The sequence below is a fragment of the Ruditapes philippinarum genome, unplaced genomic scaffold (assembly GCF_026571515.1).
Source record: "Ruditapes philippinarum isolate M1 unplaced genomic scaffold, ASM2657151v2 ctg407_1_1_1_1, whole genome shotgun sequence".
NCBI lineage: Eukaryota > Metazoa > Mollusca > Bivalvia > Venerida > Veneridae > Ruditapes > Ruditapes philippinarum.
This window is the reverse complement of record NW_026857632.1, coordinates 101,157-117,540: the sequence shown is the minus strand read 5'-3', so window position 1 is coordinate 117,540 and position 16,384 is coordinate 101,157. Positions and strand designations below refer to the sequence as shown.

At 31.0% G+C, this 16,384-nt stretch overlaps 2 protein-coding genes across 5 annotated transcripts in view; one reads left to right on the top strand and one right to left on the bottom strand.

Moving 5' to 3' along the window:
• The window catches only part of LOC132750419 (uncharacterized), a 75,784-nt gene extending 60,136 nt beyond the window's left edge, over positions 1-15,648 (bottom strand). Inside the window, exons 1-2 of one of the 4 annotated variants that reach the window (XM_060740396.1) lie at positions 15,244-15,648; positions 361-624 (exon numbers count right to left, since the gene is read on the bottom strand). In XM_060740396.1, coding sequence (XP_060596379.1) covers positions 361-624; positions 15,244-15,477 — 498 coding nt within the window. In that variant the 5' untranslated portion in view covers positions 15,478-15,648. Of the gene's footprint in view, positions 1-360; positions 625-4,113; positions 4,333-6,322; positions 6,343-15,243 lie in introns of those variants that run through there. The other 3 variants (XM_060740399.1, XM_060740397.1, XM_060740398.1) reach the window with 3 other exon arrangements.
• LOC132750421 (uncharacterized) lies at positions 9,213-12,625 on the top strand. The gene has a single exon (XM_060740401.1). The coding sequence runs from the start codon at positions 9,314-9,316 to the stop codon at positions 11,423-11,425; it is 2,112 nt and encodes a 703-aa protein (XP_060596384.1). The 5' UTR covers positions 9,213-9,313; the 3' UTR covers positions 11,426-12,625.
• Positions 15,649-16,384: the final 736 nt, after the last annotated feature.

Below are 16,384 nucleotides of genomic sequence, written 5' to 3'. Positions count from 1 at the left end.
GTGGCAGGGATGTTCATGGTCCTTATTTAACTCTTAGCCCACTAGTGGCAACTGATTCTACCAATGTAACCAGTACATATTTTGTAATTTTCCCCAAAAAATGGAAAATGGTTTTGTTTAGATTGAAAGATGGGCAGGTTCATTTCAGATATTTAGCGAGGATAAGGATTAATGTAAGATACACAACTGAAAAACGTGAGAATTATCTAAGTAAGGGCTTTAGGACACATTCAGACACAAATGTTTACACTGGTAAGAAATGATTAATATTCCAATAAGAACTATGTTCCACCAGCAGCCAACAAAATCAAAGAGTCTGTAAATAAGGTGACCTATCAAACAAAGGGTCGAAAAAACTACCTGGTCATCGGACATTCCCTGCACGCCTGTACCGGTTGATGTGTTTACACCATGTGACAGACGACGTCTAACATCACTGTGAAAGTCCATCATGTCTGCTGAACCAACATCTACGCCCGAACTAGCATTACCGTCACTATCACCAGAACCAATGCTCCGTGGACTTCCGGCCTGAGGACTTGAGTTTGGAACTGATGGATGGCTGGCATGAAATTGTTCATCAAAGGTTGGTCTGCTTAGTGAACTTTCTCCAATACGCTGTAACTGAAACAATGAATGAAAAAAACATTACCATAACTTCATTAAAGATGATCTTTAGTGAGAAAAGATCAAATATCAAGTATAATACATATATAAACATTTTAAAACTAAAAAAATATTTTAAACATTCTATGATAATTACAAATGAAAAAGTAATATCATAGGATAATATAAGCTTTAGTTACTTTATTGTCTTCATTTCTACCATACAATACACAATTTGTTGGTCGATATATTTTGTTACATGCAATATGTTTTATGCTTGTGATTATATATGTCATATAGTATGACCCTTGATTGGTGAAATAAAATTATTCTATTCCAATAAACAGATCAGCCATACCCAGTACATAAGTAAGTATACATTAAAATTGTTTATAGATAATATTTCACATAAAGATACACCTAAATTACACAAATTTATGAATTCATAGAAGTCGGCCTGCTTTAAAGATGCCAACTACAGGAATGCCAATATAAAAACTTTAATAAGAATCAAGTTAAATATACATTTAACATTCAAAGTTTCACCACAGATCAATGCCCTCTCCCAATAAGTCTACAACAATATGACAGTTTTAATATTCAAATAAAGAAGGGCTAAAAGTAAAATATAAACAAGCTTCATAAAAAAGAAATAACAGGGACTTTAACTCACTAAACATGTCATTATAACAACTCAAAAGAAACAAACCTTTTAAATTCAAATGAAAAATCTATCAGATCTGCCTTTCATATAGCAAGCAATTAAAGAGCAGAAAGTTCTTCACAAATTTATTGTTTATATATTCACCACTGTCATTATAAAATTATCAATAAATTGTTATAATCACTATGCAGAAAATTCTTATTATGATGAATCTTCAGAGCACAGTAAAACATTTACAACCCTCAGAAATCAATTGTTAACATTAATTTCAAACTGTCTTAAGTCAACACACACAGACAGCAATTACAAACAAAAAAATATACAATGTCTGTTACACAAATTACAACTTCTTCTTCAGCATACAAACTCACCTTTCAAAGTTTTATAAAATTTCATTTTAATTTTATTTGAATTGATTATTTACAAAACACTACATCACTACATCTGAGACGAGACATATCAATCTATCCATTCTTTCCAAATATTACTTATTTCAATGAGATAATTTTTGTGGCTGATTAAACAAATGTAAAATAGTCTGGGTTTACAATTGCATACTTGACTTCATCTTTACAAAATGTCTGATCTTTATACACTTCATTCAAGCATGATATACAGTGAGGTAAACCATGCCAAATACATGCAACAAGAAATGTCCTACTTATACATATTAAATCCATATAAGTACTCCTAACAGTAATTAAAATCAGGCACTTTAACAAAGAATGCTGTATTATTGACATGCTTGATGTTTCATATATGTCTGCATTAATTTCATTAATGAACTTAATAATTTATATCTTGCATGATGCCGACAAATATAAAATAAATATTGCATTTTTATTCATTAAGATGAAATTTTTTAACTTCAACATAATTCATGTCCGCACATTATAAATATTGAGAATATGTTGGTATAATAGAGATGCATCGATAATATAATTTGAGTATTCTAAACTACGTGATATGGGAAGTCTTGCCTTACATGACAAAATTGACATTGTTACCCTGACAATTCCATCGAGTCTGTACATGAACATTAATGAAAATTTCAAGCTATGGTCCACGTGCCCTAGCCAAAGTTTATGCGATGATATCACAAAAAGTATGCTTACGCATTCTCTTAAAAGGACATAATGTCCATCCAAGGGTATACAGTAAGTTACACAGTAAACAGGTGAAATTCAAAACAAGTTTACATTTTGCATTGATTCCTTTCAATTTTATAATTTACTTCACATGAACTATAAATTACCTGAAAGTGGTCAAAGAAAATTTCTGTAAATATCAGAATTTACCTGTAATGTTCAATTTATAAAAAGAGTAGGGCAGTTTTTTATATTTTTTGGCAGCTTAAACATTTTCCAATTATCATTTGTTGGTCAATCATAATTATAACAGTCAAATCTTTTGAAATGTATAGTCAATTCAGCATAAGTTGACAATGACAAAACAAGCATAATGTCACTTAATATAAGAGAACCTTCAATGCAATAATTACAACAAAATCAGAAATATTTTTATTCATCAAATCTTTTACAGTTTTAATATTTTATATAAAGATGTGTTCTTATAAATAACCAGCAGACTTTTAATAAGAAGATGTCTCACAAATGTTTTTTTTTTAACTTTAAACCTGGAAAAATTCATTATTTTAGATGTCCTTGCCATTACAGATATTAACCATCCCATGAAACATAATTATTGTTATCTACAAAACCCCAAGGAAAATCATGTCCAGCACCATGCTGAAGGACACAATTAGTGATTCTTGGGATTTCAATTCTGCTAAAGTATCTGAACTCGATGTACAGATGCATTATTCTATCAATTGTAAGATAAACAAACTCAAACTGTAAATGTATGCATCAAACAAAAAATCATTTACAATGAAATATCCTATAAATAATAAATTAAGTATCATGACATTTTGAGTTTTATGAATTCTTTTTTATTAAAAAGCATGGTTTTGTTGTTTTATTTAACCTAACCTTAACAAATATTTTGGCCAATGAGAGAAGAAATCTAAACAAATAATACAGTAACCAACTGATAGGATCTTCTATCTATGATAACTTTCCATTTCTTATTATGTAAGGATATAGCTGCCAATGGAACCAACTGACCACCTGTAAACAATCTGGACAACATTCAAAGATGTAAATATCACAGTCAATCTATCTGAAGTTACAGTAGTATCTGAGAGGAACACACACCAAATTAAAAGAAGCTTATATACTGGTACATAATAAACAATTCTCCTCTTGGAAAAAATATAGTAGTACATAATAAACAATACTACTCTTGGAAAAAATATAGTACATTATAAACGATTCTCCTTTCTTAGAAAAAATATACATGTAGTACATAATAAACAATACTACTCTTGGAAAAAATATAGTACATTATAAACAATTCTCCTCTCTTGGAAAAATAAATGTGTATTACAAAATAAACAATGCTTTTCTTGTAAAAAAAATATAGTGCATCATTAACAATGCTCCTCTTCGGGAAAGTATAGTACAAAATAAACAAATTTTACAAAATTTATACATAAATAACAATGCTCCTCTTTTAAAAAATATGGTAGCGGTACATATGAAACAATGCTCCTCTTGGAAAAAATATAATACATTATAACCAATGCTCCTCTTGGAAAAAATATAATACATTATAACCAATGCTCCTCTTGGAAAAAATACAGGACATAATAAACACTGCTACTCTTGGAGAAAAAAACAAAAGTATCTAAAATGTATTAAATAGTTACTACTTACAAGTATTATATTTATGAAAGATCATAAATCTTTAAAGATAAATATATCAAACACAGATAACACTACCTTGTCCAATAGTTGTTAATATAGTAGAAATATGATCCAAATGTGTCTAAAACCAAGAATATAAGTAAATATAGGTATTGTGAGAAGACACGTCTTTATTTACCATTCACTTTCATTATGTATAACATTCCTAATTCTCTAACCAAACTTTTCACAACTTTATTATTATTTCAAATAAGAAACTTGGGAGAATATATAAAAACACTGCACTTTTCGTATCAAACTTTTCTTTGTTTGTTTAACAATTCAAACTATTAAATCCATATTCTTGTACAATGGTGTTGAATTTCATAATTATTAATTGGTTTAATAAGCGGAGTGTATTAAATACAATGAGAAGTCTATTATATACTAGTATTGGTAGATTGAATGATCAGCTCATGCTTTGTTAATTACATACATTCTAAATGGGCTTTAAAACCCTGTCTCGATATTCAATAAAATAACTACAAATTTGAGAAAATCAGTCTATATATTTAAAACAAAACATTTTAAACTTTACATCAAGGAATCATTCAATTGCTTATTAAGCAATAAGAATAATTTCCACTTATATATATTGAACATCTTTCACCCAAGTCACATTTTTAAACTTTAAATCTGAATACTGTAATTATACAATAAAAGACATTTCTAATGCCATGCTTTTGGTAGTTTATCTTCCAGATCATGGCAGAAAGCCACCCATGTACATGCCAGAGCAGAGATTCAACTAGCTTAAGTGAACATGTATAATATGAGCGGCGCCATGACAAAACCAACGTAATGCGTTTGCGACCAGCATGGATCCAGACCAGCCTGCGCATCTGCGCAGTCTGATCAGGGTCCATGCTGTTCGCTTACAAACCCTATTACAAGTAGAGAAACTGAAAGAAACAGCATGGATCCTGATCAGACTGCGCGGAAACGCAGACTGCGCGGAAACGCGCTATGTTGGTTTTGTCATGACGCGGCTCATATATGTTTTGAGATATTGAACTCAAATTTCGACAGAACTGCTTTGACCACTTTTTCCAAGCAGTCTGATAAGTTCCACACTTGGGACTATATACAAATTCAACTTTTTCCATGAGGAAAGTGATGTAAGCAAAAGTGACAGGTTTTAATTGTTTTAACCTTCTATAATAACTGTTTCATGTTAATAGCGACATTGGAAAAAAACACCTGAAAACACTGAATGAACACAATTTCACAAGTGAACAATCAGCATACATCAGGCAGACCAATCAAAAACAATTAAATGTGTAAATTTGCGCCCCTTTTTTATATACTGGTAAAGTACTCGTACACCTTTTGTTGTTAAACAATTCTTTAAATTTAAGATGTATAACTTATTTCCATTTTAAATAACATTTGTGGGATGAGTGGAATAGGCTTGTATAAGTGTCCAGCACAACTAAATAAAATGATGTCTTTGAGGTAAATAAGCATATAATAATGTAAATCCCTTTTATTGTCTTCTTTTTTTTTTTACATACAAGTTTCATCTCTTTTATTATACTTTCTGTTTATTGACTACAATGATATTTACAGACAACATGTAATTGATGTAATGATTTACATAGCTGTAAATTGTAAATTTTAACGATAACATTATACCCTTTAAATAACCTGAATTCACTCTTGATTAACATTGCATTGTGTATGGTCAGTATGTATATAGAAAACCAAGTCTCTGAACAACTTCATTATTTGTTACACTGCAGCAAGTATATAGAACACCAAGACCAAGTCTAGGAACAATTTAATTATAAATTTGTTACAATTCAGTATGTATATAGAACACCAAGTCTTGGAACAACTTCATAATTTGTTACAATTCAATCTGTATATAGAACACCAATTCAGGGAACAACTTCATTATTTGTTACAATGCAGTATGTATATAGATCACCAAGTCTTGGAACAACTTCATAATTTGTTACAATAGAACACCAATTTTTGGAACAACTTCATAACTTGTTACATTTCACTATGTAATCTTCGAGCAACTTCATTATCAATTTGTTACAATTCAGTATGTATTCTTATGCACTTTAAGAGACTTCCATGTCATAAACACGTGACCTTTATAATGCATTTCTTTGATTTTACTACTGACATTATTTAATGGTCAGTCATATACTTTATCTTTACTTTTATTTATTGTGTCTTAACCTTAGTAGTTTTAACAGTTCAAGTAAATGCAAATAATAAAACAAAAACATACCTTAAGTTATAAAATAATATTTCATTAAAAAAAAATTATCCATATCTTCTGAACATTTCAGGGTATATTAGTCCATGTATTTTATTCACTATTATGTTAATAAGTTTGTTTACACCTACCTTCACAAGGATCAATACTTTTCAACCTATCTGACATGGGTAATGACCAAACTTTCACAATTTCTGTTTATATCTTGTACATTTTCCCACTTGAAATTAATTTTCAAAAGCAGGGAAATTTGATATGTATAGATTTAAATTTTTGATCTACATAACAAATCAGTCCCTTTAAAAATCTTAGTTCCACACTTAATTTATATTAAAGAGTCATTCAATAGCGCTATAAGTAAAAGTCAATAAAATCTTTTGTTTGTATAAATAGGTTTGGATTTTAAATAAACACTTCTCTGAAGATATATAAAGTAATATCATACTATAAACTGTCGATCATGAACCTTGGCTTGAGATCTACAATGCAACTGTGCTCAATTTCTTGTAATAAATTAAAACATGTATTCATGCATACACATCAAAGTAAAAGATGAAATGTCAATTTGCTAAGAGGTGTTGCTCAAAAGAGATTTATATAAGATTATTTAAATCTTACTTTGGGAAGAATTAAAACAAAGAACTGTTCTTGTAAAGAAGTCCTTGCTACAAAGAGGTCTTTACTGTACAGAGACCCTCTGCTAAAGTTGCACTGAGATATTGTTAATTCTAATTTGTGTTTGAGTGAGTTAACTGTCAGACAGGGGTGTGAAATATGAATAATTACCACTTGCCCACAAACAAGTTGGGCAGAATTTGTTACTTGTCTGTACCTTAGCATGGGCAAAACTTATTGAGAGGTACTACTTTTTATGGTAAGATGATACATAAAGACCAGGCTTTATTTCTGTGGTTTGTGGAAACAATCTACAAATCTTATAAGGCAATGGATCTTGTCAGAACTATCATCTCTTTGGTGCTTATTAATTTTCTTTATCATTAAGGTGAAAGTTTTTTTCTGTTGGGACACTTACTGGGGTATAACATGGCAAAGGAAAGCAAGATCTAATAACAAAATGTATGTGTGCAATTGTAAACATTTGAACCAAAACAACTTTACAATTGTAACTTAAAATGTGCATGATAAAATTTAGTTAAAAAAAAGAGAAAAGGTTGCCTCATAAGACCTACATGTATCAAGGAGCTTGCGTTCCTACAAGAGTTCTCCCATGGGGTGAAATTATTGATATGAAAAAGTGTATTAACTAAGTTAACTAAGATTTCTTTCCTTAACTTACTAGAATAAATGTTCCCCATTAAGGAAAGATAAAAATACAGTATTTTGTTTGTCCTACTTGCTCAGATTTTCACTTGTTCACGGACAAGTTCTATGGAAAAATCTACTTTTCCGCAGGCATAAAGTTGGACAAGTTGGGCATAGGATTTCCACACCCCTTCAGCCTTGTGTTAAAGTTAGTTTACAATTATAATGGATGTAAGTGTCCAGGGAATTTTTTTTGGCTTGTTTTATAGCCGATATTCGGTCATATTCCCAAATGAAAATAGTATATAATTTTCCAAATCCACAGGAAAAATTCCCAATTGAAAGTTACAAAATAAAAATAATCAATAAAAAACTCTAAAATCTTTGAAAATAAAGGTCTTCTTCACTGTTACAGTGCTTAAATGTTTGAAGATGCCGATTTCTAGACAGTGATTGTTTGCATTTATTTAATCATTGCAAAATTTCAGTCATGCAATTTTTCCCAACATCTCTGAAATTCCAAATTCCATGGGTATGGGTCATGTTCCCAAAATCCTGGGAAACTAGAAATGTGTCCATAGGACACGGATGCCCCCACACGCCACTGTTCTGTCAATCTTATGACTCTAGGTCAAATATTTTTTGGACTACATGTGCCACAAGTTGAAAACTAAAAATTAACAAAGGGCTATAATTCTGTTAAATTTGGTCGCAGCAAAAATCCCTTCCTTTACTACCATCTACACCTTAAGGTTGTTCATCCCTGTAAGTTTAAGCAAAATCTGCCATCCAGTTTAAGAGGAGTTGCGTTCACAAAATTTCTACATAGTATATAGTGAAAAAATCAACAAAGGGCCATAATTCTGTTAAATTTGGTCGCAGCAAAAATTCCTTCCTTTACTACCATCTACACATTAAGGTTGTTCATCCCTGTAAGTTTCAGCAAAATCTGCCATCCGGTTTAAGAGGAGTTGCGTTCACAAAATTTCTACATAGTATCTAGTGAAAAAATCAACAAAGGGCCATAATTCTGTTAAATTTGGTCGCAGCGAAAATTCCTTCCTTTACTACCATCTACACATTAAGGTTGTTCATCCCTGTAAGTTTAAGCAAAATCTGTCATCCGGTTTAAGAGGAGTTGCGTTCACAAGATTTCGGGACGTACGGACGGACTGACAGACGGACGGACTGACAGACGGACGGACGGACTGACTGACTGACGGACGGACGGACAAGTGCAATGCTATATGCTCCCACATTGTGGGGGCATAAAAAACCCTGGAGTTAGTGAACTGATACCAATAGGTGTTTGAAAATGGAGGTGTTAAAGTTAGAGTAATGTTTTTAATGGGTGTCAGAGTTTGTATACTGTTTATCAAGGCTGTTTCAGTAAGTTTACTCTTTATAACTGCAGTTACCGTTAGTTTAACTGTTCTCTATTCATAAGTATTTTTCAACTGTTAAAATTATAGATAATTGTCTAGTCAATCAAAAAATATAAAAGCTCACACAAGGCACTGGCAAGGTATATAAAATTTCAAAGAATTTCAATCAATTTATCTGGTTTTTACCGTTAAACCTAAGTGTCTAATATAAACCTGGTAAAATATTATACATTGTGTACACTAGGCTATCGATATCACTGATTGTGCAAGCTCCAATGACTACACACACATATATTAGAAAGAAAATACAACTTAACTAGTTTAGAACAGAAATATAACAGGATATAGAAAAAAAATGTCTAAACAACCAAAAGATTTTGTCACAGGATATTCTACAAAAATTGACAAGGATCTGGAATGTTCAAGTGACATGAGTGTATCCATGACAGAGGCTGATTCAAGTGTTGAAAAAGATTTGGAATATGCCAGCGATTATAGTAATTCTATAAAGGAACCTTTATCTAGTATAAAAACAGACCTGGAATGCTCTAGTGACTTTAGTGTATCTGGAAAGGAATCTTTTTCAAGAGGTAAAACAGACTTAGAATGTGCAAGTGATTTTAGCACATCAATTAAGGAAACTCATTCCAGTCTTAATAGAGATACTGAATGTGGTAGTGATATAAATGAGTCTGTTATATTTGGTATAAATCCTTTTGTTGACCAATCTTTATCATCAGGCTCTGATGTGGTCAGCAGTATTATGTGTGATGTTTGTCCATTAGATAAGAAACAAGCAAAAGCACACAAATTTTGTGTGGACTGTCAGCAATATCTGTGCTCAAAATGTTGTGATTTTCACAGAAAACTGAAAGTGCTTCAAGGCCATGTTCTACAGGATAGCAAGTTGGGTTATAAGGCAAATCGCAGAGTTTTACCAGAAGAAGATGCTATTTCGAAAGGTAAGAAGGATATCAAAGATGTTTGCAATGAGAAATGCTTAAAGCATAAAAACAGGATTGTAGAGTACTTCTGTAAGTCATGTGACCAGATTGGCTGTTCAATATGTATGACAACCCAGCACAACAAATGTTCCAGTTTACATCATATACCCGACATTGTAACTGGACTTAAAGATACTGAAGACTATAAGGAAGTTAATGACAGACTAAGAGAGTTTACTTGGCAGTTAGAACAAAACAAAGCTAAATATGAAACTAATGTTCTAAAGAAAGCATATTATAGCAATAGAGCTAAGTCGGAAATAAAAAGACATAGAAATGAGATGACTGCCATGCTTGATGCATTTGAAATGCAAATCGATACAGAATTAGATTCAATGGACCTTACCAATTCTGAATTGCTGAAAAGTGTTGTACTCAGACAAGATTTGTTATATAGTGACCTTCAGTCAGTGATCTCTGACCTCGATTCAAAAGAGAAAGCTGAACAAATGTGTGATTTATTCATTGCAATGATGAAGGCAAAAAGTAAATTTGAAACTTTACAAGAAAATATGATAAAGTTAGATGTAAACAATCATGTAGTTAACTATAAATTTGAAGCCTCTGAGGATATAAATGAGATAAAGGAGAAAATGAAACAGTTAGGAAAACTACAGCTTGTTGATTCATCTATAAAGAAAACTGAGGTCCTTAGAGAAGAGATAGGAGTAAAAGCTGATTCTGATAAAGTTGCAGGAACAATTTCTGGACTTTGTTTTCTACCTGAAGATAAGATACTTCTGACTGATATAAGAAATGAAGTTGTAAAAATTATAGAAACAAACAAAAGTTCAATCCAAACAACTTTTGCTATGCCATCAAAACCATGGGATGTTTCAAAGATCGAGAATGATAAGGTTGCTGTAACACTCCCTAATGACAATAAAATCATGTTCTTGATAATTGATCAGTGTGGGTCAATCAATAAGGAGAAAGAGATATCAGTAAATGGTTCATGCAGGGGTATAGCTTACAGCAATGGACAAATCTTTGTCTCATTCGACAAGCCAGAAAGTATGATACAAATCCTAGACAAGACTGGGCAGGTCATGAAATGTTTCAAAACTGATCAATTTGGGAACACACTATTTAGAAAGCCCTGGTACCTAACACTCAGTCCAGATGGGTTCACAATTTATGCTTCAGATAATGGATATCACACAGTAACCAGTCTGACCTTGGAAGGTAAAGTGAAGGCCATCTACAAAGACAAAGACCTGAGAAAGCCTGTAGGAATTACAGCAGATGAAGATGGGTCAGTGTATGTTTTAGGGTCAAGCATGTATTCCAGTCATATATATCAGCTCTCTGAAAATTTGAGCCAGATACATGTAAATACCAGTGTAGGTGAAGGAATTACTAACCCAAGGAGTGCAGTGTTTGACAGCAGAACACAAAAATTGTATGTTGGTATGGAATTTTCAGAAAAAATGCAAGTCATTTCAATGAAGAAAGACAATTAAAACATGAAATAATAACATTATGAACTGTGAGTACAAACATGCAAAAGAAATATTTAGCTCTTGTTTTGCTACTGACTTACCATGTGTTATTAAGTAAAACAATCTATAACTATGTTTAAATTACATTTAACCAATACACATTCATTATAAATGTATAAACTCTTTTATGATTGGAATTATATCATGTTTCATGTTTAGGTATCAGACCAGACACACAACATTTAGCCATTCAATACAATGGTATATAATATACTATATATATATCAAAGAAATTCTATTTAATGTACTGTATCATGATTGTAAATAAACATTTCAATACATGTCTAAATGTTGATTCACTTTAAACCACATCATGTGATATATTGTATATCATATACATAATGTTTGATGATCGTCTTTGTTTTAATAACTCATAATAACCTATATCTTAGTAGTTTGTTTATTTGTACATCTTTAGTTAAATAAATAAAGCAAAAGTATGACATTTTATTTGGTATAGCTTTATTGAAAAAATTTGAGAATGACTGGATAATATTATTTCTATCAAAATTGCATTAACACAGAGGAACACATAACACTGTTCAAACAAGAGCTGTCAGTAGGACAGCATGCTTGACTATTCTCAGTGCATGATAGTAAAACAAGAGTCTGAATTATGTAGGAACAAAGGGGAACATTTTGTTCCAATTTATGACATCTTGGATATTGACAAAAGAATATGTTTTTTCAAAAAAGCCATATTTTATTCAAAGAATTCAAAAGTGTGTCTATAAACTTCTATCTTCCTACATAGCCAAACCAAACAACAAATTCACTATAAACTAATTATTTTTCTGAAAATATGTATGAAGTTTCAAGTGTATACCTCAGATTTTTTATTAAATATTACTGTTGTGCACATACTAAAACTTAACTAAAGAAATCAAGTTTATAAAAGGCCATAATTCGGTCAAAATCCATGCCAGTGTTGTAATGTTGGATTCCAACTACAACAGGTTATATAATCATTAAATAATATTGTATAATATTACTCAAGAAGTATAACATGTACCGTAAAATTCCTAATAAACGCCCCTCCCCTAATAAAAGCCCCCCCCCCCAGGCTTTTTGATATGGAAAAAAATCTGCTCATCAGTGGTGAACTCTAATAAATCTGTAATTTTATTCAAATCTTTCAGAATCCATTTATTTCATAGTGAACAGAAAATATGTATCACATGAACTTTAAATCTTAACACATTTTAATGTTATTACCAACACTTGTTAACACTAAATGTATTTTCAATGATTTTTGGATTTAGGAAAAAACGTGTTGTAATAATTGCCCCCATTTTGGAAAATGTTTAGCCCCCGGGGGCGTATAATAGGAATTTTACGGTATAATCTTAAGGAATATTTTTCAAGAAATATTAAGGGTTAAAACTTTAACTTAGATTTAAGTGAATTTTAAAGTTTAATCATATTAAACATGACATATATTGTTTTATAGACATTTCATTCTTATCATTCATTAGTTTAATGTTGATTATAGTTTGTAGAACTTATTGATACACTCTTTAACAGCAACTTAGCATAGCCTAAGACTCTTTATATACACTATATAGAGAATGGTTCTAAATAACTTTCAATTACACTGGCCTTTAAACTTAGTGAGATACATATTGTTAATTTAGCATTTGCATTATTTATATATGTTTGTAAATATGTTTAGTTGATATTAGCTACTAGTTTTATTGTTACAAATATTTTGCAAAACTTTATTATTTTTATAATCATGTTCAATTGATGACGTTGCAAAATTTTCCATGAATCATAACCTATTTTTAGAGTAGTTACGTAAAGTACTGATAAGCCTAACTGCATTTGTTAAGTAAATTCTGGTTAGCTGTTTGCAGACCAATCAGATAAATTGTTCCATACAGTGCCACCTGTAAGTAGATACTAGCTCCCTCTGGGATGCAGAAGTCCAAATATACAAGCATCTCAGGCACTTTTGAGATTCTGCTGCTAATTTTTGGAAAAGTAACATCCCTTAAAGCTCTCTAAGGTTAATTAATTAGTTATTTAATTTATTAAGGCACTTTGGTATTTAAATCAACCTTAGAGATTATCTAAATTCACTGAAACATTTTTAATAAATTTGTAAGTAATTTTGGTACCGGTAATTAGTTTTTAGAGAGTAAATTAAGATTAATTAATATCTTATCTTTGTTTAAAGTGGCAGCCATCTTGAATTATTAGATCTTTATCTTTGTTCATACCGGTATAGATTAAAACAGGGCTTGCTACTATTCAGATTTATTAGTTTAACAGCACAGAATCATTAAGGTTATTTGTCATATTTTCATTTATAACAGTTATTGGTTTATATCTTTTATTCACTAGTTTATTTTGATTATCATATTTTTGGTTAATAACAAACAGTTTATATTACAGTACTTATTGTCAACTTGTTTAGTTTTAAGTAACTTTTAGTTTAGTGTAAATAAAAACATAGTTCATTAAAAATTTAGTTGATTTAAATTTATTCTACATTTGTGTTTTATTTCTCTTTGCATTCAAAGGGTGATGTCATCCTGACAATTAGATTTTATCCCATTAAAGAATACTCCTGAGCAAACTAAGAACAATAAAAGGTAAATGTTAGTTAATAAGTAATTAAATTTATTTATAGAAACAAGTACCTTTGAATTTTCAACATCACAACAATGGTGCCAAGTGGGATCAAGGCCTTCTTCTATTTTTAGAAACACCTATTATTAACATATTTTTCATCACCACAACACCAATAACGGGCCTTAAACAGGCGTCCAATTAATAGGGTCACCAAGACATGTATTATTTTTTAAGTAAATACCTTCAATAAAAAGATGGATGTTGCATGCAAAACTTTAACTAAGAATTCTCAAACTTCACAAAGGGCAATAATTCAGTCAAAATCCAAGTCACAGTTACTGACCTTGAATAGTGACCTCAAGTTATGGTCTGAAGATGTGTATTAAATTTTAAGTCAATATCTAAAGTAGTTTTGAAAATTAATGTTAAATGCAAAACTTCAACCAGCTCACAAAGAGCCAAAATTCTGTTTAAATCTATACTAGAGTCATTGGCATTGGATAATAACCTCCTGTTAGAGAGTGAAGCAACAAGTAAATGTCTCAAGTGTTTGATAAGATGAAGTTGTTATGCTGAAGCAAACGCTGACACCGAGGTGAGTAGGATAGCCCACCATTCTTTGAAAAGTCAAGCTAAAAATGATGAACAAGAAATGTTCGATACTTAAGTGGTCATGAACTATCAATTGCTTCATTTGTAGAATTTTTGTTTTTAATTAACTACTATTTGTGTTTCTAATTGCCTTTTCTTTCAAATGGGTGCAGCCCATCCATGTTAAAGTGATTTTATCCTTAAAAGAAAAAATTAACTAGTAACAGTATAATGAAACTAATTTGGGAAAGGCTATACTTGTTACAAGTTAAATAAGTAATTATTCTTTACTATGAAAAGTAAATTATGAATTTCACTCTACAACAACATGCCACGAGTGGGATACAATCGCCCTGCTTCCATTGTTGTATCCAAATCCAACTTAGTTTAACTATGATTTTCACACCCAACATAACGGCTAAACCGTCATTATGGGTCAGCCAAGTGATTTTACTATGAAAATATAAAAATTAAGCTACTAACAGTATAGATGTGCAAACTGGCCTGGCTATTTACTGGTGGCAAAGGCTTATCACTTTTGGTTACAGCAGGTTCAAATAAGGAATTATGCTCCTTTCACTAATGGAAAAGTATAATTAAGAATGACCTACCTCTATATCAGGACCATCCCATTCTGTAGGGGAGTTAGCCATATCTGTCCCAGACTTCCCCATTGGTGTATCCAAATGCCAACTTAGTTTACTGGATGGTAAATCCATCATAAAACGATTAGTGAGAAAATCATTGCCAAAAACTGACAACCGACTTGACGCAGGTTCACTAGGAGGGTTCATGCTGTCACCTACACCATGCATGGATGACACATCATCCCTTGTCTCGGACATAAACTGTTTAAAGTCTTGCTGTCGAGGTGTTGTCACGTTTTCTTTGTTTGAATGTTTCCCCCCAGCAGAGGTAGCAGATTTCAAACTTCTATAGCTTAATTTAGCTGACTTTGTTCTTAATTTTTCAGTCCTAGAACTATCTTTTGTTTCATTCCTTGGTGTTGATTTCCCAAACCTCTGTAAAATGAAAAGATTAATCATTTAGATCATGTTATAAAGCTAAGAATTACAATCTAAATTATGAAAATTGAATACCAGATTCTATAGGAATTTTATTAAAAGACAATTAGGATTTCTATATTTATAGTTTAAGTGACCTTTTATTAAGAGTGTATGGAAATCAAGAACTCTAAGGCATATAGCAAATATTTTGTATCATCTTACTTTTAACTATTTTTTCAATTCTTGTTTCATATAGGTTGAAAAACAGAACCCTTAACCACTTAGCAAATCAAAATGAGAGCACTATATAATTATATTTGGGCAAATTAATTTCCCCATTTTAGAGCAACAAAAAGGAAAAAAGGGTATATAATAATTGTGTAAAAATTTTTTTTTAAAGAGATAAAAGAGTGCGGGTTTAAAAAAAAAAAAACAAAAAAAATTTTTGCAAAATAAAACTTTTAATGTCAAAGTGACAAAACCTCCCCAAAAGGGAAAATGTGTCAAAATTGAAAAATTTTTTTGAAAAGTTTTAAGTAAAATTTAAACTTACGGGTTTTTGTTAGCGAGTGTGTGTCGGGTTTAAAAAACCCATAACCATGTGTGTATTTTTATGGCAGTCTCCTTCTTTTTTAGCCCTTTGGGAAAGACTAAAAACAAATAAAACCCTCTAAACAAAATGTCCATCCAAGTTTTATGATAAAATTAAAAATAACTTCACTTTTGTTTTAAATTTTTAAAAATA

Bases quoted from the DNA above. Each gene is read 5' to 3' on its own strand.
- LOC132750421 (XM_060740401.1), top strand. From the start codon at position 9,314: ATGTCTAAACAACCAAAAGATTTTGTCACAGGATATTCTACAAAAATT.